Genomic DNA, 27,654 nt, shown 5'->3' on the forward strand with positions numbered 1-27,654 from the left:
ATAAGCTCTTCAGGAATCTTTCCACTTTTTATCACGAATTGGGTCTATTTCCTCTTGAAACATGGAGGAATTTCGTCACCACCTTGATGAATCGAATGTGGCGGAAGTGGGACCGGATGACTTCCAGCCCCAAGGCAGAAAGACAATATGGCTTCCACCTGACTCTCTCTCTAGAGATGCTTGCCCTTACCCCACCGCCACCGTGTTGTGAGGAAGTCCAGGCCATGTGGAGAGGCCGTGGGTAGGTGTTCCGGCTGACGGCCCAGCTTGGTGCTCGGCCAACAGCCAGCATCCACCAGCCGACCTGTGAGTGGAGAAGCCTTCAGATGATCCCAGCCCAGCCTTTGTGCTGTCCCCGCGCCACGAAGTCAAGCAGAGACGAGAGATCCCGACCAAGCCCTGACCCAATTGCAGATTCCTTTGCAGAATAATTGCTGTCGTTATTTTACGTCTTAAGTCACAGGGTGGTTTGTTACACAGCGATCGGTAACCGGAACGTGTGGCAACGATGTCATAGCAGAAATTACCTGGCTCGGGCACTGCCCGGGGCTCCGCCCCCTCCACCATCTCCATACCTGTGATGCCTGCTGAGCATTCCCTCCATCCAGATCTCTGTCTGAGTCAAGGCTGGGCCACGAGGCAGGTTGAAAACGGAGACAATAATACGTACATCGCTGAGTTGTTAGGAGATTAAATATATTAATATATGTAAGGCACCTGCGACACCACTACTTACTGTTGGGTTAACTATTAAAATCTGAGCTCGAGTATCACTTCCTCAGAGACTCTTTCTCTGAGGCTACAGGGAAGTGGTGCTATCCTGTGCCCCATAACCCCGGGAGAGGTGACAGTGGGTTTTATTTGCTCTTTGGCACACGTCACTACATGCAATTAGCTTATCCATGGATTTTTTACTTGTTTGCTCTTATTTCTAACTTTTTGCACCTTTTAAAATGTGGTGATTGAGCACCTGTCTCCACCCGCTGGAAGGTAAGTGCTGTGAGCACAGGGAACCGGTAATGTCCCTGCTCTGGCTGAACAGAAGGCAGGTGGAGACACACCGTCCGGCCCTTCCTTCAGCAGAGGGCTTGCTGCCCCGACTGCCGGCAGGGCTGACTGCCCATGACCCCAGGGATGGCCTCCGCCGTAGAGAGCTATCTTGCCCACAGCCATGCCTCTTCTGGGGCAAATCAGTCACCGATGCGGGCATAGAAAGGCCCAGCCACCTTGGCCCAACCTGGGACAACTCTCATGGGCCACACTAGCTCCAGAGCTGCCCATGGCGGGTGGGGGGCCCAGGCTGTCACCGGCCCTGCGTCATGGCTCGATTCCTCCCTCTGCCCATCCTGCTTCCTCCCCCTCCCTTCCACTGCATGGACCCCCAGGTCATTCCTCATGAAAAGTCCTGCACCCTAAGCTCTGTCTCAGAGTTGGCCTCCTGGGAAGGGCAACCTGGCACAGCCAAGCCTAAGAAGGTGGCCAATTGGCACTTGCTTGAAGGATGAAGTAGTTGGGGCCACTGCGGGGGGTCAAGACGGTCTCCTTGCTGAAAGGAGCATCCCTTTTACTAAGGGTGGGAGATGCCCTCTGTTGTAGTCAGCCCCCCAGCACCCCTTCCTGATGCTCAGCCCTGAGGAAGTGGCTGCCCGCTCGGGACCTCCGGCTGCCCCTCTTAGATGGACAGTCTCAGCATCCCAAACCTAGGTCTGGAAAGCGGGTCCTCCACACATCTGTGTTCTGCAAGCCGTCTTGCTGCGTAGAATCATGGGACAAATGCCATCACTGAGGCCTCGGTCACAAGGACCACCCATCACACACTGTCCGTGTGTTTCCCTGACCTCCTTTTAGCAAAGACTTTCTATGTAAATTGTTTCCACTTGCGTTCGCCTCCAGGAGGTGTCTCACTGCCGATGAGCCTGTTTTGTTGCTGTGCAGATGACTTAAATTCTATGATTAGTTATAATTCTCTTGGCTATCTAGAACGTTCTGAGCCGATGTCCAGGACCTGTGCAGTTATCCTCAGGTCCTAGCGGTCTCCACTCCAGTCCTTGTCCCAGAGGCCTCTGTCCTGTTTTGAGGCTAAGAACATGATCGTGTGCAGTGTAAGCTGCGGGGGGTGTTTTGCAAAGTTAAGGCGGTTCTTGTTCTCAGAAAGTAAATAACCCCTGGGCTGGTGGTGGGAGAGCCCTGACCACGCCGAGATAAGATCTGGGGCTTCGTCCTCAGATACAATCAGGTTTGTTGTCTTCAGCTTCTTCTAGGCAGCAAGAGCCCCTCGGATGCTGGGCCGGGGTCTTCACGGAGGGAAGATCTCCCATTGCTTCAAATTGAATGATTTTCAGCGCCTGCCTTTGGGGTAAAGCTTAGAGGGTGTGAGTGGCGGGCACACGGGCCCCAATTCGGCCTCTAGCTCGCCCTGTGGCCGTGGGTGAGGCTCTTCCCTCTGAGTAAAATGGGAGCGTGGAGGGGTGTTCAGGAGCCAGCTCTAACACTTCTGGGTTCCTTTTCAGGGCCGGGAGGACGTTCTTGGGTCTGGAGCTGGTCCGAGCACAGAGGAGCTGAGAGAGAAGCAAGGCGAGCCTGGGGGTCGGCCGGGGTGACGGGGAGCTGGCAGGGCAGCAGGTGGCAGAGCCGGGGGTGCCTCGGTTATTGCGAGGCTTGGTCTGTCAGCCTCCCAGCAGTGAGGGTGATTGGTGAAGGTGGGAGAGGCTCCCTGCATCATCTGTCATTGTCCAGAAGTTTCAGAATTGCTGAGTCTAACACCTCATTTTACAGATGGGGAAACTGAGGCCCAGGAGAGGAAGGGACTCGCCCAAATTCACAAAGTGGGGCAGAAACTGAAGGAGAACTGGAACCCGGGCCTCCTGGCTCCCACGCAGGAGAGACCAAGAGGTGGACAGGAAGGGAATGGGGGCCACCTCCTCCCCCCTCAGCCCCTTGTGGCGGCCAGTCACTTGGCTGTGGCCACGTGGATGACCACAAAGCCCTTGATGTCCGGGAAGTGGGGGCTGACGAGGTCCACCTGTAGTTGCCGTGGGCCGCTCTTGGATGGGGTGATGTTGAACTGGACCGAGGCCCTCTCCTGGGGCTCCAGGCTGGGCACACTGGGGAAAGGGGGTGGGAGAAAGGCAGACCATCAGCCCGCTCTCCTTCCGAGTCTGGCCCGCCCTCTTCAGACCCCTTGGGATCAAGGTCACACCTTGACACTGACACTCAAGCCTTGTCAATATGCTTCCAGCTTAATTTTCCCTTTCACCGCTTCTCACTCTTTCCAACCAGCCAGGCTTGCCCCTCCCCGTGCCCTGAACCGACCATACACTCCCTCTCTCTGGGCTTTTGTCTGCACTGTTCCTCCCACCCAGGATGCCCTTCCCATTCCAATCGCACCCAAGGACCAGATCAAGTCCCTCTTCTTCCAGGAGACCTTCCCTGGCGACCCCAGCCATTGAGACCTCTGACTGGGAAGACCTCCATCCTTCTTGATACCTGAAAAGCTTCTTGATTCATTTAAGGCCGGCTCCACTGTACCTTTTCCCTGGTTCCATCCCGTCCCAGTTAAGGGCTGCCTTTGATTCCCTCGCCCTGGGGATCCATTTCTCTGCACAAATCGCACTGTCCTCCTTTGAAGGACTGCCCGTCTGTGAGAACACTTCTCCGGGCAGAACCGCGTCTGTCCATCTTGGCGTTCCCAGCCGTTGCCACGTGGCTCAGGAACAGGTCATGATGATTAAGGGTCACGTGAACGAGTGAGTGGGTGAGTTATACGACTAGCTCATGACTAAATGAACGAAGGAAGGAATCAATAAACGAAGGCTGGTGTATCTAGGCCGGGTCCTGGGGGTCCAGAGTCTCTCCCACACCCCCCTCTGTCGGCTGCTTCTCTGTGGCCCGTCGTATAAGGAAGGTAGGGCTCCCGCTCCCAGGCTGACACTTACTCGATGCTGAGCTGTCCCTGGAGAAGGCCACTGCCCTCCACCATCAGCACACAGTCCTCCACTCTCTCCAGAAGGGGGTTGACCACCGTCACTTTCACCATAACCGCCACCCCCACCACGGCGGGGCCCAGCACCTGGAGGGGTGATCCCCATCAGTCATTGTCCTCCTCCACACTGCCCCAGGACACCCACAGGTGCCGGCTAGGACGCTGGCTGGAGCCTGGCGTGGGCATGAATCATGGCTATGCCCTGCGTCCACCTACCCCCTTACCGAGCTCCATCATTATATCTGGCCCCTGCATCCATGCCCCTTGTCTCCGCCTTGAGAGCTGAGGCCCGAGCCAAACGCACAAACCCGCCAGGCTCTGATGCCCTCCCCCAGCTGTGAAGGGGGCCTGCCGGGAGCAGGGTGGTGGATGCAGACGGGACGCACCTTGATGGTGATGAAGTCCTCCAGAGTGATGTCCTTCTCCACCAGGAGCTTCTCTCCCTTGGTGACAAAGCACATGGCAGCCAACAGGATCTTCTTGTCCTCTGTCAGATCTTCCTTATACTGAGAGTAAGATATTGTGATTGGGATCTGTTTCTCTGGAAGGGAAAGCAGAGGAGGGAGTTAGGGGTCCAATGTTCTCCTTGAACGGAACCCAAGAGGAGGAAGGGAAGGCTCCATTCCTAATTACACTCTCTCTGGTCCTTGCCACCAACCTGAGACTGGCATTATTACTGTCAGTTCACAGATGAAGAAACCTAAGGCTCAGAGAGGTTAGTTTCTTGTCCAATGTCACACAGCAAGTAAATCAAGGAGCCAAGATGAGGTGGGATTCCAATTCAGGCCAGTTGCCTCCACGACACCAGATGGTTTCTCCAGAACTCCCGGAGGTGTGTTTAAACTTTCCATAATTATCCCAGATGCAAGTCTCTCAGTCCATTATCAGGAATCCACTCACTACTGATTGAGTACCTACTATGTGCTATGTGCAGAGAAGAGGGGGGTCAAAGGTCTGCCTCAAGCTTCCAATCCAGCGAGGAGGCCCACTTCTTTGCTGCTTCTCCAAATCCTCCCTCCCCATTAAGGCCCATCCTAGTCAGCCCCCCAGGTGGAAAGCCTTCACGGGTACCCCACTCAGTGATCTCTTGCCCTCTGCCTTCTGAGCTCCCCTGGTCCTGGCCATCTGGGTCTCTCCCCAGCCGCAGACACCCTGCCCGGGCATGTCCTTCTCTTGAGCACGGGTCGCCACAGGCCCCAGCGGATGCCTGTCGTGTTTGGGTGTGTTGGGACCACTACCTGTTTTTTCCTTTAGGTACAATGTGTTCTTTCTGATTTGCTCCCGACCTTACCACCCCCTACTGCTCTTCCCATGTCTGATTCATTCCTGCCCCTGAGGGCGTCGGGTTTCATCCTGTGGAAAATGTCCTTAAAGCATCTGAGCTTGGTTCACTTTATGTTTGCCCAGAGCTTTGCATACAGTAGGTGCTTCTTGAATGCATGAATGCCGAGCCATCTGTCAAAACTCTACATTGCTTTATGGGTTTCCTTCGCCCAGGAGGTCATGACTGGGAGAATCCTTAACACAATAACAGCAATAATTATAAAATCTAACCTTTACTAACTTTTACTGCTGGGCACTGGAAGCACATTCGTCGATGAACGCATTCAACCCTCACAACAGTTCCATGAGCAAGTATTATTATCCCCAACTTATCATCTCAATAATCCTGTTAATTCCTGCAATAAATTGCATGTTCCTCAGGTGGTAGGCATTACCCCAAATAGCCTACACGTGTTATATCATTTACGCCTTGCGTGGCGGGAGATCGGTGGTTCTCAAAGCGTGGTCCTGGGACCAGGGGCATCAGCATCATCTGGGAACTTGTTAGAAATGCAAATTCCAGGGGCGCCTGGGTGGCTCAGTCGTTAAGCGTCTGCCTTCGGCTCAGGGCGTGATCCCAGGGTCCTGGGATCAAGCCCCACATCGGGCTCCCTGCTCCGCTGGGACCCTGCTTCTTCCTCTCCCACTCCCCTGCTTGTGTTCCCTCTCTCGCTGGCTGTCCCTCTCTCTGTGTCAAATAAATTTTTTAAAAAATCTTAAAAAAAAAAGAAATGCAAATTCCAAGGCTCCTCAATAAAATATTAGCAAATTGACTCCCACCACATATAACAAGAACTATCTGTGTATTTATTTAAAGATTACACATCTATTAAAATGATGTGGATGAAGAGCTTATAAAAATATGTAAATAACAATAGAATGTGAACAGAGAGAGGCACTAATAAACACTGAGTGCCCACAATGTAATCAGACCTGTTTGGCAAAAACCAACAGGCATTAAAAATATGGAAGGAAAACATGTTAACAGTTGGTAGGTGGGCGGCAGGATCCCAGGTGACCTTCCTCTGTGCCGTCAAAATCTTTAATGAAGACATATTACTTTCTTTTTTTTTTTTTTTAAGATTTTATTTATTTATTTGACAGAGAGAGACAGCCAGCTAGAGAGGGAACACAAGCAGGGGGAGCAGGAGAGGAAGAAGCAGGCTCATAGCGGAGGAGCCTGACGTGGGGCTCGATCCCATAACGCCGGGATCACGCCCTGAGCCGAAGGCAGATGATTAACCGCTGTACCACCCAGGCGCCCCGAAGACATATTACTTCTAATATGAAAAAAGCCAGGAGAAAGTGCACGTTAGTTCATATTTCCTTATGAAGCGTTATTTTGCAATTTGGATTTCGTGAGAGATGAAAAGCAAAAAAGCGAAAAGGTGTGTGATGTTTCTTTCACATGTTTTCCCTCTGTCAAAACACACAAGCTTCACCAGAAACTGGGCCCAGAGGAACAATTTCTTTGTTTAATTGAATCCTTAGAGTGCAGAGTGTTAGGTGAGAGGGGAGGGGGGGAGCGAGAGAGAGGGACAGACAGACAGAAACAGGAGGGAAGGAAAGGAGGGCTGGAGACAGAGAACGTTGTGGGGATAACAGCTGACGTGTGTAAAATTCTCAGGACAGGGCCTGGCACACGTCAGCACTTAGTAACCATTGCTGACTGGTCCATGCCTCTCACATGGGACACCTGCAGCCAGATGGGCTCCAGAATTTGCTGGATTTTAGAAAGGTGACGAGGCATACTCCATAGATTGTGAAATGTTCCCAGCGGGTATTTGTTCGGGGTGTAAACATTCACAGGGATTGAGGTCACCTCACCCCCATACCAGTTCGCCACCAGATGATTGTGGGCTTTTATTACTAGTCTCATTAGTTAGCCCCTCTGAGCTCAGTTTTCTCATCTGTCAAGTGGGGACAAGAGGCAAGGCACTGAACACGTGCTCAGAAACACCCCCTTCTTTCCCGGGAATGAGCACAGGATGCTGGGAAGTCCCGCTCTGCTCCCCGCCCCATAAGGGGTTGGACGGTTGAGGTCCCCCCAAGCGGGGGCCTTCCTACCTTCTTCCGGCCCCAGCTGCACCGAGTGGGACTCGTGCAGGACCTCGGCCACCGGCCTGCGGGTATACAGGATGGTGGCAGCGCTCAGGTTGACTCGGACCCTCTGGGCCCGGGAGGTGAGGTTGGCCAGGCACAGAGCCAGGCTCAGGTCGTGGCCCAGCTTCGGCGGCTCCAGCATCTTGAACTTGCCGGTGATGTTGGGCTTGGTGGCAGGCTCCAGGAGGTCGTCACGCCAAAGACCACGGCCGCCCCCCCTGCGGACCCGGGTCCTCCTCCCAGAGGATTCCACGCTGAAGAGCTTCCTCACGGCCTTGCGGTACACCTGCCTCTCCTTCCAGGACCCTGCGGGCATCGCGAAGGGTGAGGTGGGCACCCTCCCTCCCCGCCCCCACCCTGTTCCAGGGCCTCTCTGCTCGGTTCCCCTCCTCTCCAGGCAAAACCACCCCTCCTTCAAAACTTCGATTTGGCCCGGCCGTGGGAGGTCTCCGGCTGACAGCCCGGCCCCAGATGCATACCTCAGCCGTATGCGCTGTGTTTGGTTCCTGGACCATTGAAATACATTTTACATCAGTCGCCAACAGCTTCAGATCGGGAAATTTCTCACAAAAATACAGGTGGGCAGCTCTCTGACAACTGGGTCTGAAGGCTGCTCGATAAGGAGAGCCGACACTTTTGCAGCCTTGCTCCGGGCCACGCACTGCCGTTCTAGATGTCATGTCCCCCGCCCAGGAGTCGGTGCTAATATCATCCCCATTTTATAGATAAAGAAACCAAGGCACAGAGAAGTAAAGCGACTCATAAGGGACTCCAGATTTGAACCTAGGCCGTCTGGCTCCAAATTCCATGTTGTTACTCATGCTCCCTCCCCACTGTCTGCACAGGGTGATGGTCTCGAGCTGGGTAACGGCTGCTCCCCTCGTCATCACAGCCCCCGGGGGAGGGCCCGGCCCAGGCTGGCCTGCTGGTGTCCCGCCGCAGCACGCAGGTCATACTGGGAGACTGACAGAGGCCGTCATATTGCCCTTACCTTCCGGGTACTTGTAGAGGCCGGTGATGTCCACGCGGGAGTCGCTGCCCACGGCCTTGGTGCTGATGCACCTCCCGATCTTCTTAGTGTCCGAGTACACCCGCTCCCGGCTCTCATCCTCGTGCCACAGCCAGGTGATGTAGTCCGCGTTGACCTCCGCGAACACAAAGGGGCAGTCGTGCGCCAGGTGCACGTCGCCCTCGCGGATGGCGGTGACGGAGGCCGGGCCGCACCGGAACACGCCTGGGCAGGAGGGACTGGCGTGAGCGGCTCGGGTGAGGGTAAGCGGGGGTCTGCGAGCCGCCCGGCTGAGCCCATACCTTCGCTCTCCTCCTGGGGGGTGGCGTCCAGAACCTGCCAGCCATTGTAAGACGGGCCCAGGTCCTGGCGGGCAAACCAGCTCTCATTCCAGACGTGGAAATTCCTGCCGCAGAGAGAGGAGTGGGCAGGGGGGCCTTCGGTGAGCACAGAGGCCCAGAGGATGGCAAGTTCCTGCTATGAGTCCGGCCCTGGCCCCAAACTGCGGTACTGGGGCTGAATCTTAGGAGCCATTCACTGAACCATATTGGTGAACAGTTCTCTATACAATCTGATAGTAAATATATATATAGGTATATGTATATATGTGTATATATATATATTCCATATATATGTAGGTATATGTATGTGTGTAGATATAACTATATATATATATATGTATTTATATATCAATCAAGAACCTGTTGTTCAAGGTACCAGAAATACAATCACAAATAAGACGGAACATCTTGCCCTCATGGAGCTTACATTCTAGGAAAGGAGAAGGGGGATGGAGAGAAGGCAAAAATAAAGAAGCAGATGGATAAAACAAGTGCAAGGAACAAGGAACGCTGTGAAGAAAGAGAGAGACCCGAGTGGTGAGTAACTGTTGGAGATCGACGCTAGGAAAATGACATCTAAGATGAGGCTTCAATAAGAAAGGATTAGCCATTGGAAGAGGGATGGGAACAGTGTTCCAGGCAGAAGGAACAGCATGTGCGAAGACTCTGAGATAAGAAAAATGTTTGTGTCTTCAAGGAACAGAAAGTACGTATCTCTGGGCTTCGGTCAGCACGGGGGTAGGTAGGATTCAGATTATGCAGAGCTTGGTAGGTCTTGGTAAGGAGGTCAGACTTTAGTTTCCTGTGTTAAAGATGAGAACATGAGTCTAGCAAAGTGATGTCATTTGCACAAGTTCACACAGTACGGAAGCAGGAGAGACAAACCCTGGTTTGCCTGACTTGGCATCTTTCTAGCTGACCTCAGGACTCCTCTTAAGGAGGTAGTGGTATTTGTGTGGGAGAATATCTAGATAAGCACTTGGGTATAAACTGATAATCTCTCTGGTAAGGGGGCCCCAACAAGAGAAGACCTTTTTTTTTCTTTTTTGGTGCTCCTGCAGGGAGAGGGAATGAGGAGAACCAAAAGGAGGAGGAAAGGGGAGAAGAGAGGCAGGGAGAAGGAATGAGGCTAGAGACCTGGTTTTTCCTGGTTTTGACCATGGTTTTCTATACAGTTGAAAGTCAGACCAGGTTCATACCCAAGCTCTTGCACCCACTTTGCTGTGTAGCCTTAGACAAGTTACCTAACCTCTCTGTGCTCGCTTTCCTCACTGACAAACTAGGGATCATGCTGCTGGCTTGCCCGCAGACTGTTAGCATGAGTTAGCACGTGTATGACACTCAGAACTGGGCCTGGCGTAGACACCACTGGGCGTGGTATTATTATTATTTCTACAACTTTATTTTAAAATTGTGAAATGTAGGAGCAAGATGAACAGCATTCCATCATGCTGCGACACTACGTGGGTAAAAAGCGGGGGAGCGAGGGGACCGCGAGTGTGTATGTGAGTGTGTATGTCCTCGTATCTGCAGAGCTTTCTTGTGAAGGGGCGTGAGAACCTAGTCGCAGGTCGCCTCCGTGAGGAGGACGGGAGGCTGGAACCGGGCGGAAGGAAGACTTACCGCTGTCGCCCATTGGGTACCTTTAGAATATTAATGCACATGCATGTATTTCCTATTTTAAAAAATTAAATTAGGGCGCCTGGGTGGCTCAGTCAGTTAAACGTCTGCCTTCAGCTCAGGTTGTGATCCCCGGGTTTTGGGATGGAGTCCTTCCTTGGGGCTCCCTGCTCAGTGGGGAGCCTGCTTCTCCCTCTCCCTCTGCCGCTCCCCCTGCTCCCTGCTCCTCTACTTGCGTGCTCTCTCTCTTGCAAATAAATAAATAAAATCTTTTAAAAAGTAAAAAAAAAAGTTAAAATGAATTATTTAAAGCTTTCTGGGAAGAGTCTTGTTAGAGCTGGGAAGGGAGGTGGTCTCCCCCTCCCGAAACACATTCAGGGTGCAGGCTGCTGACGGAGCAGCAGGGACAGGACACGGGGGTAACGACACAGAGGGAATCTCGGGCAAGGCTCGGAGTCCCACGGAGGGGGATCTGGGGTTCAAGGCAGTCAGATCTTGAGTCCCCCCCCCATTGGCCTCTGGGTCACGTGTCCTGGGGCCACCCCTCCTGCAGACAGGCTCAGGGAGCCCTGGGGCTGGGCTGGGGACCCAGAGGACTAGGACCCACCACATGCTGTCTTCTGACAGGTCGTCCAGCGTCCGCCCGAAGGAGTCCACGTATTTGTCCACGCTCAGGTTCCTGTCCGTGTCATGGGCCGAGTTAAAGTTGGACACGACCCGGGTGGCGATCCCCAGGCACCTAAGGACTGAAAAGCAGGAGGCTGGTGCGGCCCCCAGCAGGTGGCAGGGACCCCCCCACCCCAGTGTCCGGTGGCAAGGGGTGTGGCAGGGACCCCCCCAGCAGATGGCAGGGACCCACGTCTGCCACAGCCCCTCCCTGTCTCTGTCTGTCCGCTTTGCCTGCTTCACTCTCAGAAGCGTCTCCTTCCCTGGACAACCTCTCCAGGGACTTCCGAAGACACTAGGCCACCCCGTAAGAATAGGCAGGCTCTGAGGGAGCGGAGGCCTAGAGGCCACCGGACTTGCTCAGGGGCACTCAGAGCTCAAGACAGGAGGAGCTGGACCTTCTTCTGCAAAATAAAGATCCAAAGTCATGTAAATGAACTAACTATCTGGTTTCTCTCATCCTTAACCAGACTTCTCCTTTCCCATGGACAAAATAGGTAGACTGGGGGAGGGGTCTGTGCAAAGTATGCAAATGCAGGCAAATGAGGGAGCCGGCTTGGGGTGGGGGGTACGCTCCCGCTCCAGTGCAGGGGGCTGGTGCCGCCGCCGTACTTGCCCTGCCACTGGCCTTGAACCACGCCGCGGTCATTGTTGCTGTTCACCTGGCAGAGGAGGGCACGGGTCCACCAGCGTGCAGGGCTCCCTTCTCGGGACCACGCCATTGCAACACCATCTCATGTTTGGACCACCCCTTCCTTTTAAATTAGCTGGAAACTGGGGACATCTGCTGTCCTAAAATGCCTGCTTTTGGTACCATGGATCATTTTCAACGCCCTTCCATTGGAATACTCTATTGTTGAAAATCACCTATGATTTTACAGCGTTTCCTCTTTTAAATGATCAGTTTTAGGAACTGTTGGTGGTACAATTATAGAGGCAGCTAACATTCATTAGAAACTTGCTGTGTGCAGGCCATATTCTAAGGGCTCTGTGCACACTATATTAACCCACTTTAAAGGAGGGTTCATTATTTTTCTTTTTTTTTTTTAAACAGATTCAGAGGGGTTAAGGAACCTGTCGAAGTCACACAGCAAGTTAGCAAAAGGTGTGGGTGACCCCCAAGTTCAGGACTTTGATGGAGCCTGTACCACTATCCCCCAGGGCTGCTGCACTGCCCCGTCTGGAGCCCGTCACTGCTTTTGAGTCTCTGGGCTCCCGCAACTCTCTGAGGTCTCGAGGAATGAAGAGTATCAACCATGAGAAAATCGGCTTCATACATGTTTGGAATCACAGATACCCCCCCCACTGATCTTAGCACCTGCTTGCAGCAGCCCTTCCGGCTCTCTTTTGAGGAGGAGGAGGCATTGTCGTGGGGGGTAACAGAATAAAGACGGCACTCCTTCCACGGAAAGATGGGCCTCTGTACCCCCTCCCTGAATCTGGGCTGGCCTGGGACTGCTCTGACCAATGACTAGGGGAGGAGGGATGTGCTGCCGATTTCCAGGCCCAGGCCTTCTGCGACTCGAAGCTTCTAGCTTCAAATTCTGTTTCAGAACCACCGTTTGGGGAGAAGCCAGCGGCTCTGTCTGATTACCCAGAGAGCGCCATGCTGTGAGGATGCCCAAGCTAGCCCCCTGGAAAGGCTGCATGGAGAGAGGGAGCCACAACTGGGCCAGCCTCGCTGTTCTAACCAGCCCAGCCCCGGGGCCAGACACGACAGTGAGCAAGCCAGCAGACACAGCATGGAAGAGAACCAAAGAACCCCTGTCTGCTAGAACCAGGCTCCGGATATATGGTCTCACGAAACCAGTCCAGCCATCGGCAGCCGTTCAGACACCCCCCAGCTGAAGCATCTTGGAGCAGAGACAGGGTGTCCTCACGGTGCGCTGCCCAAGCCCCTGATCTATAAAACTCGAAGCACAATAAGGGGTTGTTTTGTGCCACTGAGTTTTGGTTGCGATTTGGGGCAGCGATAGAGAATGAGAACAAAAGGCGACTTGGGAAAATCCCAGAGTGTGACCCTGGGGTTGGCTCAGGGACCCAGCAGGACGTGTGTATGCAGGGATGGTGGGGCTCCTCACCATGGCGCTGATGGCCCTGCTGACGTAGATGGGGTCGTGGCGGCGGGACACGTCGGTGGCGGGGTCGTTTTGGTGAAGAGGACTTCGGTCCAGGATGGAGAGGCAGATGTTCAGGATATCCTCCTCAAACTGTCCCCAGAGAGGCTGTGCTTAGAGGCCAGAGCCTCGCCCGTATTCCAGAGCCTCCCATGATGCTTACCCAGTGGGTCCCTTGTGACATGCAGGGGAGTTTGCCTGCCACCTCCCGGGGACACCAGAGAGCATCCCCAAGTCTCAGGAACCCTCCCTCAAAGAGTCACTGGGAACCAGAAGCTCAACCTTATTCATGTCCCTCCCCATTCACTCGCCACCCCCAGACTCCCCACTACCCACAGCAAAGCGTTGGTAACCAGGTGACTCTGGGGCCACATCTATCCTGCCGCCACACCCCTTTGGCTTAAATGACTTTTCCAAAGACATTTGAATGAATGGACAACATTTAAAAACTGGAGGATCTTTGCATATGAATTAAGATTTCTGGTCTCTGACGGTCCCTAAAGGGTCTTTGGAAGGTCTGGGGAGCCCTGGGTTCACTTTCCCACATGGCAAGAAGAAGCAGGTGCTAAGGAGTGGTTACACCCTAAGTGGACCCCAGACTCTCCAGTCCCTGGTCCCCAGATTAACCTCTGGCTCCTCAGCGTGACAGTCAGGGTCCGTAACTTGCCCCGCCAACCTTTTTCCAGGGCACCCGAAGCCCAGACCGACCCGACTCTTCTAGCAGAATCTCCTCTGCTCCCTGACTCCCACCTCCATGCTGCTGTGGGCTCTGCCCTCTGCCTGGCCACATCGCACCCAGCGTGGGACACCCAGCCCCAATACCACGAGGCCTCCGCAATTAATCCCCGAGGTGGAATTTTCTTTCACGCTCTTCTGACTTCCCTCTACCACTCTGATGTCCTCCTCCCCTCCGCCATCTCACCTTTTATTGTAACTGTCTATCTGGTCAGTGGCTCTTGAGTGTGGTCCCAGACCAGCAGCATCAGCACCACCTGGGACCTCGTTAGAAATGCACATTCTCAGGCCCCACCCCAGATCTCCTGAATCAGCAACCCTGGATGGAGTCCAGCCGTCTGTGTTTTTTTAAGAGCCCTCCGTGGGATTCCGGTCCATGCACAAGCCTGAGAACCCCTGCTCAAGGCGGCTTATTCTTCTACAATGCACTGTATCCAAAGCACCTCCCCTTCCCAAGGACCCAGCGCAGTCTTGGCACAGCTAATAGTAGGTTAGTGAATGAGCGGATTCGCTCTAGGAGTCAGCCGGGCTTGCCCCTGCTGCGTGGAAGTGAGCAGAAGAAGGGCTCCTGGGCTGACTTTCTGCACACCCCAGCCTGCATCCCCCGTCTGGCCTGTGCCCCTGGAGACCTGCCCGTAGTTCCAGCCCTGGGCTCGGATGTGCTTCTCCACGCCTCGGAAGATGATGCCGCTGTCATTGAGCACGTACTCCTGTCTCTCCTCCTCTGAGTCCAGAAACACGTCATCCTCTGAAAAGCAGTCGTCAGGCGCAGCATGAGCGGGGGCTCTGGCCTTGCAGGCCTGGGGCAGAGGCTACATTGGGGAGAGCGGCGGGATGGTGCCTGGGGGCTTGGGACGGGGTGGGGGCGGGCAGAGGGGCTTATGAGCTCCTAGGTTGCCTTCTGGCCAAGCCCCATTCCACCTGGGGGACTGCATTCCCCAGGCAGAGACCCACCCCAACCCAGTCCAAGACTGAGGGCTTTAGGAATCCTGACCCTTTGGGTGACCTTGCTTAGTGCGGACAGCAGCCTCACATTTCTTAAATATTCATCAGAATACTGACCGCAGTATTCCTTATGACATACTCTGTACATTACAAGCATTAGCACTATGAATTCTCACCATTATCCCAAGAGGTAGGCACTGTTATTACTCTCATGTCACAGATGGGGAAACCAAGACTCACAGAGGGAGGAGACTTAGCAGAACGGGGGCTCAACCAAGGCTGCTGATGGTGACAGCCTGGGCCTCTGCTCCCACAGGGCCCCATCCCTGCAGACTGGCCCCGCACACCAAAACCACTGTTTCCTGCCCCTCTAGCCCAAGATCCTTCGTAGCACCTGGGACCCTGCCCAGGTTCCCCTGCCCAGGCCCAGCGTCCCCCAAGCTCTTGGCATTCACCTTCCTGTTGCTTAGATCTGCCTCCTAGATCCCCTAAGGGTAGGCCCACCTCTAGGACAGCTTCCAGGAAATCCTCTGCCTCGGACTTGCCAGCTCCTACCTGGGCACCACGGGTTGAAAAGGAGAACAAATTCGCCCAGCTTCCGGTCATTCTGTTTTCGGCGAGAGGAGACCCTGGTGCTTATCAGATAGCGGCCGATGACAGCGTTGGGAGGGCTGGCGATGCTGACGGTCACGGTGTTCTCCGTCTGAGCCTCTTCCACGGCCGTCCAGGTCTTGTCCACTCCCGGCTCCGATATCTGGAACACAGCTTTGGTGTGGTGGTCCTCAGAAGCCTGCGGTCCTGGCAGAGAGGAGAGGGAATCAGGAGACCCAGCCGCCCCCCCCCCCCCCCGAAACCCAGCTCTAGAGAAGCAGGGAAGCTACAAGCCTGGAACGCCAACCTTCACTCCCCGAAGTGCCGGGACACTGTTGGGGGCCACTTCTGCTATTCCCGATTTCCCACCCACCTTTCTGGATCTAGGAGAAAGTAACAGGACCCCTGAAGTCAAAGTCTGTCATTTGTCTGTCTAGGAAAGAAAAGCTTGGGCTCCAAAATTCCCTGAGGAATTTCCATATTTTTCCAGACCCTTTGATTCCTTAATAGGCAGAGAATTCCAGAACTACATCATCTATCTCACCGCCTGCTGGCAGGGCCTGCCAGCCATCCGCAGCAGGCTGTCATCAAAAGCCTTTAGGGGTCAGAGCTCAGCCCCCCTGCAGGGGCTGGGACTTGCTTCCCTCCAAACTGGGCTGATGACCAAAGGGTCTCAGGTCTCTGGTTGCAAGACAGATCTTTCTGGATGTAGACCAGCAGGGGGCGTGGGCGAGACAGTTACCTGTCTCCACCCTGAAGATGATGGTCTCCTGGTCCTCCAGGGGTCTGCTCAGCTCCAGCACCAAGGTGAACGCCTGGCCCCTGCGAACCACCAGCTCAGGGCCGGGGTACTCCTGGGTGTGGTGGGCAGCACCGTTCTTCCGGCTCAGCCAGTCTACCTCGGTGACTCTGATCCCTGAGCAGGAAGAGGACAGGGAGGTGAGGCCAAGCCCTTGACACGTGTCTCATCCACGCCTGCCTTGACCTCGCACCTGCTTCAACCTGCCAGTCATTTGCTCATGCGGCTACTTTTTATCATATGCAGTTGGTTCTGGTTATTCGCAGTACTTACATTCCTTAAAGCCGTCATGAACACCGAATTAGCAAATACTGAACCCATTACCTGACCCCCAACCCCAGCCCCCTGAGCGCCCAGCTGACAGCCAGCACTGGACTTGGCAGCCATGGGACTGAGCCATCTTGCAAGCAAATCCTCCAGCCTCTGGTCATGCTGCCTCCCCTGATCCCAAATGAACTAGAAACCAGCTGCCCCCACTGAGCTCTGCCTGGACTGTGGGTTTGTGAGTGAAAGAATGATTGCTGTGGTTTTAAGCCTCTAAGTGTTGGGGTGATTTGTTATACAGCAGGAGATAGCCGGAACACGCAGGTGCCCCAGGAATAACTGAGATGGAAATTTCCAACAAGCCCAGTAGGATCAGGACCCAAAGTTAGATCTCGTTTAAATAGTATCAGTAAATGTGAACTTCCTTCCTTCTTTCTTCCCTCCCTCCATTCCTTCCTTTCTTTTTTTAGAGGAGGGTGGGGCAGAGGGAGAGGGAGAGAGAATCTTAAGTAGGCCCCATGCCCAGCGTGGAGCCCCACGTGGGGCTGGATCTCATGACCCTGAAATCATGACCTGAGCCGAAATCAAGAGCTGGACACCTAGCTGACTGAGCCATCCAGGCGCCCCATGACATACTTTTCACATCCAAGTTTGGGCTGTCAGTTCATACCTGCTAAACTTTTCAACAAGCAGCTCTGGTATCTGGATAAATCTTTAGGACTCTTCTTCAACAAGAACATTCAGCTTCTTTCCAATACACAGATCCTAACTCAGAGGCCTCATAAGACTCTCCCAGGTGATGTGAAAGCCACCCTGCCCCCAAGTATGATAATGAGAGTAATAAGATGAATAGTTAATACATATATATTTAATACTCACCATGAGCTAGACATTATCCTCTGTGACTTACATTTATGAATTCAGTTAATCCTGACAACAACCTTGAGGTAAATACTATTCTTATGATTCTTTTTACCGATGAGAAAACTCAGGCACAGAGAGGTAAAGTAACTTTACAAAGGTCACACAGGTAGTATGAGTGGTGCTAGGGTTCCACGCTATCCTGCCTCTCTGGTGATCAAGGACCCAGATCAGGTATTGTCTTGAGTCATTTGGGTGTGGGGTGGAGAAAACACAGGATTTGGAGCCGGGCAAACCTGGACCCTGACCCCAGTTGGGTCAATTCTCGTGCACCCTTGGGCATGTCACCTCACCTTTCTGAGTCTTCGTGTCCTGATCTAAAAATGGAGGCCATGATAGCACCTACCCCACAAGATTCTTGGAAGGATTCCGCCAAAAGACTGCCCCCGCAGGAAATTCAGTGCTGAGGCATTTTGCATACAGTAGGCACTCAGCAAGCGTGTTCTTTCCGTCTTTCTGGGGAAGGTGGGACCTGCACTCTGATAGCACAGTCTTCTGTCCCTTTTCCTGCTCTCCCTCTGCCTCCTCCCACAGCCAAGGCCAAGGCCAAGTCCTCTGTGCGGTCTAGGAGCCCTGAGGCAGGCCCTGTAAGTAATTCTTCCCATCCTTCCACTGTGGCTGGGATGGATCTGGTCCCAGGATTACTCGTCAGCAGCATCTAACGACTGGGGACCAGTGACAGGCAGTTGTGAACAGCACAGATGTGGGCACTCTGCCCCCAGCTTCCACAACTTCTCGGGGGGCTTCTCCTCCTCCAAGGAAGAGTTTCATCTCCTCAGCCTCGTTCTTGAGACCTCCACTGGGAGGCTAGCCCCACTTTCCAACCTGCCATCACCCATTGTCCCACCCTTGACTCTTAGAGTAGCCCATCGTGGGGTCACTTAGACGTGGGTCAGCGCCCTAGATAGGCCATTTGCTTACTGCGTGTCCTTGAGCATGACTTCACCCCTCTCACCCACAAAATGGGGATAATAAGGGCTTGCTTGCAGCTTTACTGATGAGATTGAATAAGATGACATGTGGAAAGCACCTGGCACACATCAAGTGCTCACTGAATGTCCATTTCGTTCCTTCTCCTGTTGTACGATATGATGGTTCATTTCATGTACCAATCCGGCCGGGCCACGGCGCTCAGACATTCGGTCGAACATTATTCCGGATGTTTTTGTGAAGCTGTTTTGTGGGTGAGATTAAAGTCAAATCGGTGCTCTTTAAATAAAGCAGATTGCCCTCCGTAATGGGGGGAGGGGCCTCATCTAATCAGTTCAGGCCTTAGTAGAACAAAAACCAGCCTCCCCCGAGCGAGAAGCAATTCGGCCCGCAGACTTGTCTTTGGACTCCAGCTGCCACTCTTCCTTGAGCCTCTAGCCTGCCAGCCTCTCCTGCAGACTTTGGACTTGCCAGCCTCCATAATCGTGCAAGCTAGTTCCTTAATACAACTCTCTCTCTGGGTCCTCTATCATCTATCTATCTATCTATCTATCTATCTATCTATCTATCTATCTATGATCTATCCATCTGATAAAGTTCAGCAACATGGAAACCACCATGCTGGAAAGGCCTTGAAGAAAGACCAAGATACAGATGTCTGAGAAGCTCAAGGACCAAACATGGCGGGAAGACGACTTCACGACGATTCCGCGGACGGCAAGGCTGGGGAGATGCTGGGCCGCAGCTGCCTGGCTGTCCAAGTTCAGCATCAGAGCTGTGAGCGACAGGGATACTGAATGACAGCTAAGGTCTGAAACCAGTGTCTTGGGGGTGACTTTTTAATGCAGCTACAGTGAGGAAGAACTTCAGAAATCACATCTCTCCATGAAGAAGTGGAGGGAAAGAAACTCCCTTGTGTGGCCTCCTTTACCTACATAGACTATGGGCACGTGGTGGCCCTCTCGGGGGCAAGGAATGACGGGACTTCTGTGGCCTGGAAAAGGCAGCTCCTCCAGGTCCTAATTGGTCTATGAGACTGGGGAAGGGGTGGGCGCATTTATTTTTTTAATTAAAAAAATTTTTTTTAAGATTCTGTTTATGTATTTGACAGAGAGAGAGAGAGCACAAGTGGGGGGAGTGGCAGGCAGAGGAAGAAGTGGGCTCCCTGCTGAGAAGGGAGCCTGATGTGGGGCTCAATTCCAGGATCCTGAGATTATGACCTGAGCCGAAGGCAGAAGCTTAACCAACTGAGCCACCAGGCGCCCTGGGGTGGGTACATTTATATAAGGAGGAACTCAGGAGGATCAGAATGGGGTCCCTAAACTCTTGCCTTTCGAGGTTCAATATTACTGGAGGTTTTTATTTTTGTTAAAGATTTTATTTATTTGACAGAGAGAGACAGAGAGAGAGGGAACACAAGCAGGGGGAGTGGGAGAGGGAGAAGCAGGCTTCCAGATGAGCAGGGAGCCCGATGCAGGGCTTGATCCCAGGATGCTGGGATCATGACCTGAGCTGAAGGCAGATGCTTAATGACCGAGCCACCCAGGCGCCCCTACTGGAGGTTTTTTGATAAAATGAGTGGTCTTTGTTTTTCTTTGAAGTGGTCTTTTTTTTCTTTTAAGATTTTATTTATTTATTTAAGGTAGAGAGCGAGCGAGCCAGAGAGAGAGAGAGAACACAAGCGGCGGGGAGGGGAGGAGCAGAGGAAGAGGGAGAAGCGGACTCCCTGCTGAGCAGGGAGCCCGATGCAGGACTCAGTCCCAGGACCCTGAGATCGTGACCTGAGCCACAGGCAGACTCATAACCAATTGAGCCACCCAGGTGTCCCCTGAAGCAGTGTTGATTGGAGGTCTGCCGCTGATACCCTCTAAGTTTACATCTCCACTGGGATTTCTCCTTTGAAACCCAAACAATAGGTTCAGCCATCTACCTGAAATCTCCACTGGGGGGTCCTCTAGGCAAACCCAGCCCAAAACAGAACTCTCGATTTCTTCCCTACCCCATCCCCAAACCCCTGCTCTCCTGTGTCTTCCTAGATGATGTCCCACGTGCCCTGGCTCTCAGGCCCAAACCAAGGACTCTTTGATTCCCCTTTGCTCTCGCATCCCTTATCAGAGGCATCATCAAGTCCAAAACATGCCTCAAGCCCACCACACCCCTCCATCCCCACCATGACCCTAGGCCAAGCTATGGACATTTCTCTTGTCTAGACTGCGAAAGTCTTTCAGCTAGTGTCCACTTACGAGGAGCCGGGCTGGTGCTACAGTCTCGATTCGTGGAAAAGGCTGGTTCTAGCTAGCTCTAACTAGGCCGGAAGCCCTCACGGGGCATCATGATTTGGGGGTAATGACTGAGCATGTGAACGGGCGCTCACACAGCTGACACGTGAGTCCCAAGCTTGGGATGGTGGGTGAGCAAGGACTGGTTCCCACAGTGACCCCGTCTGGCGGTATCCTGAAGAGCAGAGCCAGGGACTTCACCCTCCCACCCGGCCGCACAGGCACGCTAATTCTCACATCTGAAAGTAGAACGGAAACCTGCCACCGGTTTACCCCCAGTAGTTTTTGGTCAGGAACCTTCCTCTCAAGTCCCAAAGTTTGAGCTCAGGTGGCCTCTGTTTAGTCTGCAGGCTCAGGCAGGAACCCCAGTTACCTTGAATATATGGGATTGTCCAATAGCCCCAGAGCTGGAAGGGCCATCAGAAGCCCGGGGCTGTATTTTACTGACGAAAACTAAAACCCAGAGATAGAAAGAAAGCGACTTCTTGCCCGAGGACACCAAATCCAGCCATACCCTGTGCGGTGACAGGCCAGAGAGGATGCAATTGTTTTTTATTTTTTGTTTTGTTTTGTTTTTTAGGGGATGAGTGAGGGGCCGGAGATAAGGCTATGGGGTGATAATTATCTCAGTGCTGGCACGCCCCAGGGATCCTTGCAAGGGGGATGGTTAGGAGGTAAAAAGAGTCCCCGGGTTCCAGGTCATGGGTTCAAGTCCCAAGGATCCCATCTTGGCTTCCCCTTTCCCTGTCACAGCCCAAACCAGCTCCCTCCGCCCTTTGGCCATCTGGAGTCTCATCACAGTGGGCAGAGAGGTGGAATGAGTCACAACGACCATTATCATCATTATCCCCAAATCTCAAAGACCATCTCTCTCACGACTTCCTGCCCAAGTCAAGTCCCTCCTCCGAATTCTGTTCGGTGGCTACAGGGTCATAGCTCCAGCTCGCATACCTCGGACAGGCAGCTCTCCCACCGCCCAGATGTTAAAAAGGTCTTCCTTCGGCTGAACCAAAGACTTTTTTCTTGCAGCTTTCCCCCGTTTGTCCCCGCTCAGCCTTTCCCTCACCCTCACAGACCACCGCCGTCCCTTCTAGCCCTTGTCACTTTTGCACAGCTGTGGCTGGGAAACCCCGAGCCGCCACCCCACCCACGCCATACCTGCCCTGACCCAGGATGTCACTGCTCTGGTCCCTGCGCCGTCCGTCTACATGACCATCACACCCTCGTGACCCGGCATTTGTGGGCTGATTGTCAGCGCTGGGGGTGGGGGCAGGAACCCGCAGGGAGAAAGCAATTCTTCTGGTGATTACAGCCCACCTGGGCCCTAACCGGTGTCCTCCTCAGCCCTCATGGGGACCACTGGGCACAGAGGAGGGGAGGCTTCATATGGGGCAGCCCAAGGCCAGGAGACAGATGTGGGATGGCTTCCAGAACCCCTATCAAAATAAACCCAATGTCACCTCCTCCCTGTGCTCACTCCAAGTCTGCCGAGATGAAGGCTGTGTCTCCGATCAGTCATCAAGGAAGCCCAGACAATTGTTTGCTTCCATGTCTCTCTCCTTCCCCGGCAGCGCGGTGAAGGCAAGGCCCGGGTCTCACTCTCTCTGGGTTGTCTGAGCCCCACTCAGGGCCCAGGGCTGAGTTAGAGCCTCAGTGAATGTTGGCTGAATGAATGTCCCCCCCTGTCCATCAGTTGAGCAAGGGTGTGAAAAGGGGAGCTCCCCAGCTTCCTGGCACACCCTTGGGGATCAACACCAGTGCCCCGTCAGCGGCCCACACCCTGTCCCCCCCACCCACCCATAATCCCCTCTGTCAAGCCGCCACATTCCAAAACCTGCCCTTCCTTCGCGTCTTCCTTCCTCCTGCAGTCACGGGCCTAGGGGAAGCTCCTGCCGCTGGCTCCCCGTGGGATTCGGGTTAAGTTGCTTCCTCTCTCTGGGCCTCAGTTTCCTTATCTGTGAAATGAGTCCAGAAGAGCTTTTCCGGTTTGGGTTGTTGGCAGTTTGCTGAATCAAGGGCTTCTGATACCCCTGGGATTCCTCTCAGCCCTTCCCCACAATATGCTCCCCCAGCCCCCTGAGTGCGCACTGATGGGGGCTTGTCACACCGGCCCTGGGTGGGCACCAGGGAAGGGATGGGAGAGGCAATGTCCCATCGAGGAGGACTTCTCTGATCGACAGCACACCTGAGACCCTGAGGACAGAATGGAGGACGTGCTGTCAGCCCCGGGTCCCCGCCCTGGGGATACGCTGGGCGAGCTCCAGCCCTGAGCTCCAGCCCCACGGACAACAAACCCGAGGCTGTACCCTCCAGACACGTGGAAAGAGGGATGCCATAAGAGCATTCTCTCCGCCTGTCCTGTCACCCCAAAGCCTCGTGGCCCCTCCAGCTGCTCTCCTTTCCTTCTCCTACCCGCCTTCCTCTCTTGGCCTTCCTTTCCACGGCTGTTAGGCGCCCGATTTCAGAGGCACACACTTCAGTTCAAATGCAGGCTTCACCCGTCCCTGCCTGTGTGACCCGAGGCAAGTGACTGAGCCTCTCTGAACCTCGGTCTCCTGGTGAAAATGGGTGTTGTGATAGGAGCCGCCCCCTCCCGTTGCAGCACTGAAGTGTACGAGTCACGTGGAGTACTGAGAGCAGTACCTGCACACGTGAGGTGCTCAGGACGTGTGCGTGCTGTGAATCCGATTACCGTCAGCACTCGCGCAAGAGCTGCGGGCTGCCTGTCCGGTGTTCTGTCAATTAGTGTTCTCCTGAATCTTCCACTTACTGGCTGTGTGGCCCTGGATGAGTGATGGGCCTCTCTGAGGTTCAGATTGCCTTCTCTGAAAAGTGGCAATAATCATAATACTTTGCTCATAGACTTTTCGGGAAGATGAGGTAAGGACCATAAGTAGGGCAAGGAGAAAATGCATCCCCTAAGCCTGGAAATGCAGAGAGTGAGAGGAGCCATTAATACACAGTCTCGGGCAACAAGCTTCAGTCAGGGTGAGCGGTCTCCATCTGCCTATGGTACTTAGCTCGGTGCTGGGTCCACAGTTCTCTGGGTCAGTGCACGGGAGGGGGGGCTCCTCCTCTCCCCACATCTCCCCCACCATTCGGTCCTCCCCTTCCCTGTTCCCACACATATTGTTTTTCTTTGTACTCTCCCCTCTTCACCTCTTGCTTACATCACCGCACGGCTCCGGCAGCCTCTCAGCATACTCCAGCTCATGCTGTTCAGTGCGGCCCGTTACTATGGAGAAACCGAGCTTCGGAGAGGAGAAGGGACTCTTCTGACTGCCGGAGGGTCAGCGTGTCATTTCCCCTGCTCCAGAGCCATCAAACCTACAGCCATGATGCTGCCATTCAAGGTCCCTCACCATCTGCCCCTGCCTGCTGCTCCCCTCCCGGCCAAGCGCATCTTCTCTCCAGCTCACTTGCTCACCAGCCGGCCCCAGACGTCAGCCTAAGTCGTACCTGGATGGAAGGTTGCCTCCCGCACCCCCAGCTCTTCACCACCAATCCACCCCCAGCCCTCGCTCACCCCCCAGCTCTTTCTCCTCCTGCCCTTGGGTGACACCGGACAGTTGGTGGTGATGCTCTCCTCCCCGCATCTCTGTCCCAGCCTCAGGGCTGGCCCCCAGTGGGGCTGAGCCCAGGAGGCTCTGCTGACGCCAACAACCTCTCCCAGACTCTGGACTCCGCGTAATTGGTTTTTAATGGGCCCTATTATGACCCTCTCCTTAGTGCTCATCACCAACACCTGACCTCCAGAGCTAAATGATTAATCGGGGAGTTGCCTGGGGCCACTGCCCAATCTCTCTTTCCTTTCTGGGCCTGTTGGAAGCTGCTGGCCTCTCTCACCAGTAGGCAATAGTGAGAACATCCCAGCCAGCACCCATCCTGCCCAGAGTATGTCCCTTGAGTCTTAGAATTTCCGAGCTGAAAGCTTGTTACAATCCAATAATGGTGAAAGGGTCTCATTTCATTTGCTGGCATGGATCGACTCTAGGATACTTGAAGAACTATGTTGAGGAGAATCCCGGGCCCTGTAGGGGGTAGTTCGGGGGTCCACTAGTGATGTCTGCCGTGGACAGCGGGGAGCAGAGCGGCAGCACGAAGGCCACCGCTTTGCTTTCAGACTCCGATGTCTTGGTCATTCACACACCAATTGCACCCTGGGCAGGTCCCTACTGCCCAGAGGAGTAGGTCCCCAAGAAGCCAGGAAGACCCAGAAGACCAGGGAACTGAATTCAGCCTAACTGCCTGTCACTTCTCTTTGCTGGATGTGATGGGTCCCCTGTTATTTTACAGGTGGACACACTGAGCTTTAGTGGCCACCCCGCAAGTTAGTAACAGATCCGACATTGGAACCCCTGTCCCTGACTCTGCTCCCAGAAGGGTCCTTTCTCAGCAATTAAACTTTGTCAACTTTAAGGCTGCTAGTATATCAGATAATTAGGGCAGAGGGACCTCTAGGTGCACCCTGAAAAGTAGATCCCAAAGGGAGGAGAGCCAGTCCCTGGACCCAGGGCTAACAGCACGGATCAGCCCAGGTCTTGAAACAGCGGTCTGGGGTGTGAGCTGGGGTGGGGGCTGGCCCTCAGGGGGCAAACCCAGCCCGAGAGCCAGGAGGGCCCAGGATGCCCGAAAATGCTAGCAACTGCTAGGGTGGAGTGAGAAGAGGTTCAAATGTAACAAAGAAATTAAACTACGTGCCTTTGAAAGTCAAAAAATAAACAAGAGTTGACTGCTATGATTGTCACGTGAGCCTGGACAATAGAAGAGAGGAAGCATAAAATTAGGAACATCCTTTAAAGACCTCGGAGAGTAGGACCCCTGTGTGGGCTGGCTTGCTCACCCCTGGACCCTAGCACTGAGCCAGAGGACGTGTAAAATACGGAGTTGCTAGCTAGCGGATGCGTTCCTGGGGTGGAGGCGAGTTTGCCCCTCACTATATTGGGCCCACAGGGGGTGGGCATTTTCTGAGTCTGCTGCCTCCGAGGCCCCTGAGATACTGTGGGGCTTTTGGCACGTTCAGTCTCATTATTTCCTCACCGCAGGCCCATGAGATGATTTCTAATAATGCCCATTTTACAGATGGGAAAATGGAGGCATCAAGGGCAAATTCTCCTGCTCAAGGTCACATAGTTCTTTTCACCTCAGACAGAGCTGCTCTTGCCCTCGAGTCTTTGGGGTGGGAATTTGAAGAGGCCTCTTTCTGCCCCCTCTCTCTTTCCCTGCTCACCAGACGGGTGGGGAAGACCGGGCTCCAGGCCAGGAAGGGCTCTGCCATGGCCTAGCCAGGCCATCTGGCGATGGCTCTTTCTATCTCTGGGCCTCCATGTTCTCAAGAACACGAGGGAAGAGCACAAGGATCGTGTGGCGAGGCGATCCTAAGGTTCCATGCTCAAGGTTTCGCCGCACAGACACCCCGTTTCCTGAAGCTCCTCTCAGAGGCCCTGTGCCCCGAGGCCCCCAGGCCCGGCCCACTCACCTGCCATGCCGGGGCCGGCCTGCCCTTGGTTCCTCTGCGCGCGCTGTGCAGACCGTCTGGACGGCGTGTCGGAGCAGCCAGCCAGCCCCGTGTGCACAAGGCGGGTCTCCGGGCGCTGCTACCAGGACAGTCAGAATCCTAGAGGAGGCGTGGCCCTCCTTGCCCTGGCAGCGCCACCGAATCACCCACTAATTGCCCTGGCTGGCACCTCCGGGGTGTCCAGTGTGGGAGTGGCTTCAGCCAAGAGGCTTTCCGAATACAGATTTGGGAGCTGGTTGGGGGAGAAACTGAGGTCCAGGGAGGTCACAAGCCTGGCAAGAACAGAGGAGGGGGGAGAGGAAAGCCCACGGGCACTGGGTTTGTGGTCTCCCGTTCTCACCCTCCCAGCAGCGCTCCGATGAGCAAAGGGAGGCTCAGAGAGGCTGCCCTCGAGGTCCATGGTGATAAGCTTCGGCGCTGGGGCCGGGGCCCAGGGCTCACGGCAGCTGGTCTGGGGCCGTCTTCTCCCATCCTGGGTGAGAGAAGGGGACTCTGGGCCACAGTGCTCTCTTCTGTGCGGGCTCCAGAGGCATCTACAGGGGTAAGGCCTACAGTCCTCCGCTGGGCCATGCCCCCAACCATGCCACGCCCTTCGCCTCCCGCACGTCCCACGGACCGGCTTGGCCTTCGGGGAGGAGCCCTGAGTCTCAGAGGCAGAAACCTCAGACCCCCATAGGCCTGGGTTTGAAGGCCAGCTCGTCTCCTGGTCACAGGAGCAATAAAATGAAGACAGGGGCCTCTCCTTAGAGGGCGACCCTGGGGGTGACTGGGATAACCTGTGGACAGGGTCTGATGCCCAGGGACCCTGACTCACCTGGCCCGCCACTCTTGCAGTCGTTCATACTGGGGGAGTTAGACCATTCCTGAGCTTGTCCCAGCCTCTTCAAAGGCTGCAGACTTTCCAGTTCGGGACTTCTGAGCTTTGGGCTGGGGCGACGGGGTTGGCATGCTGCCCTGCCGCTCTGCCTGCTTGAAATCTACCCTGGGAATTGGAAGGAGACCCTGGGGGAGAAACTGAGGCCCAGTTTCTGTCTAGGCCCAGACAGTGTGATTCCTTGGACTTCTTGCGGGGTCTCCCTGTGTCAACGCAACCTCCAGGAGTGATATCGCCCTAGGCTCTTTGGGGGAGGTCAGTAAGAAAGCCGGGAGCGGCTCTGGAATTAGCCAAGGCTCATTCACCTGACTTTGTGAGCTGGTTCCAGCCTGAAGCTCAGAGACCAGGCAGCCACCCATGCCCATGACTTTGAGCAAGACCTCATCATCTCAGAACCCTGGCTTCTCTACCTGTGACCTAAAAGGACTGGCCTAAAGTATGAAGCATCATCTTAGCTCAAAGGCTATGATCCCAGGGCTCCAAAATTCCGGGCCTCAAAGCTTGTGAAGTCTCAAAGTTGTCGAATGAAATAGAAGGAATTTTACCTTCCTGAAAGCTGGGAGGGAAATTTCTCTGTGTTGGTAAGTGCCTTGAGGGGATGACTTGGGGCCCACAGAGGCTGGGTGGGGCTGGGTCA

General features: G+C 54.3%; 1 protein-coding gene across 1 annotated transcript; it reads right to left on the reverse strand.

Moving 5' to 3' along the window:
- Positions 1–2,950: 2,950 nt before the first annotated feature.
- TGM6 (transglutaminase 6) lies at positions 2,951–26,985 on the reverse strand. Its single transcript, XM_040638662.1, has 16 exons — positions 26,958–26,985; positions 26,484–26,560; positions 26,105–26,222; positions 18,999–19,121; positions 16,175–16,348; positions 15,397–15,639; positions 14,526–14,644; positions 13,126–13,254; positions 11,601–11,706; positions 10,986–11,124; positions 8,720–8,823; positions 8,400–8,642; positions 7,373–7,714; positions 4,369–4,523; positions 3,936–4,069; positions 2,951–3,104 (listed from the first exon to the last, which is right to left on the reverse strand). Exons 1-16 carry the CDS (start codon positions 26,983–26,985, stop codon positions 2,951–2,953), a joined length of 2,388 nt encoding a protein of 795 aa, XP_040494596.1.
- Between the last annotated feature and the right edge of the window lie 669 nt (positions 26,986–27,654).

Source organism: Ursus maritimus, unplaced genomic scaffold, assembly GCF_017311325.1.
Source record: "Ursus maritimus isolate PB19 unplaced genomic scaffold, ASM1731132v1 scaffold_22, whole genome shotgun sequence".
Lineage (NCBI taxonomy): Eukaryota > Metazoa > Chordata > Mammalia > Carnivora > Ursidae > Ursus > Ursus maritimus.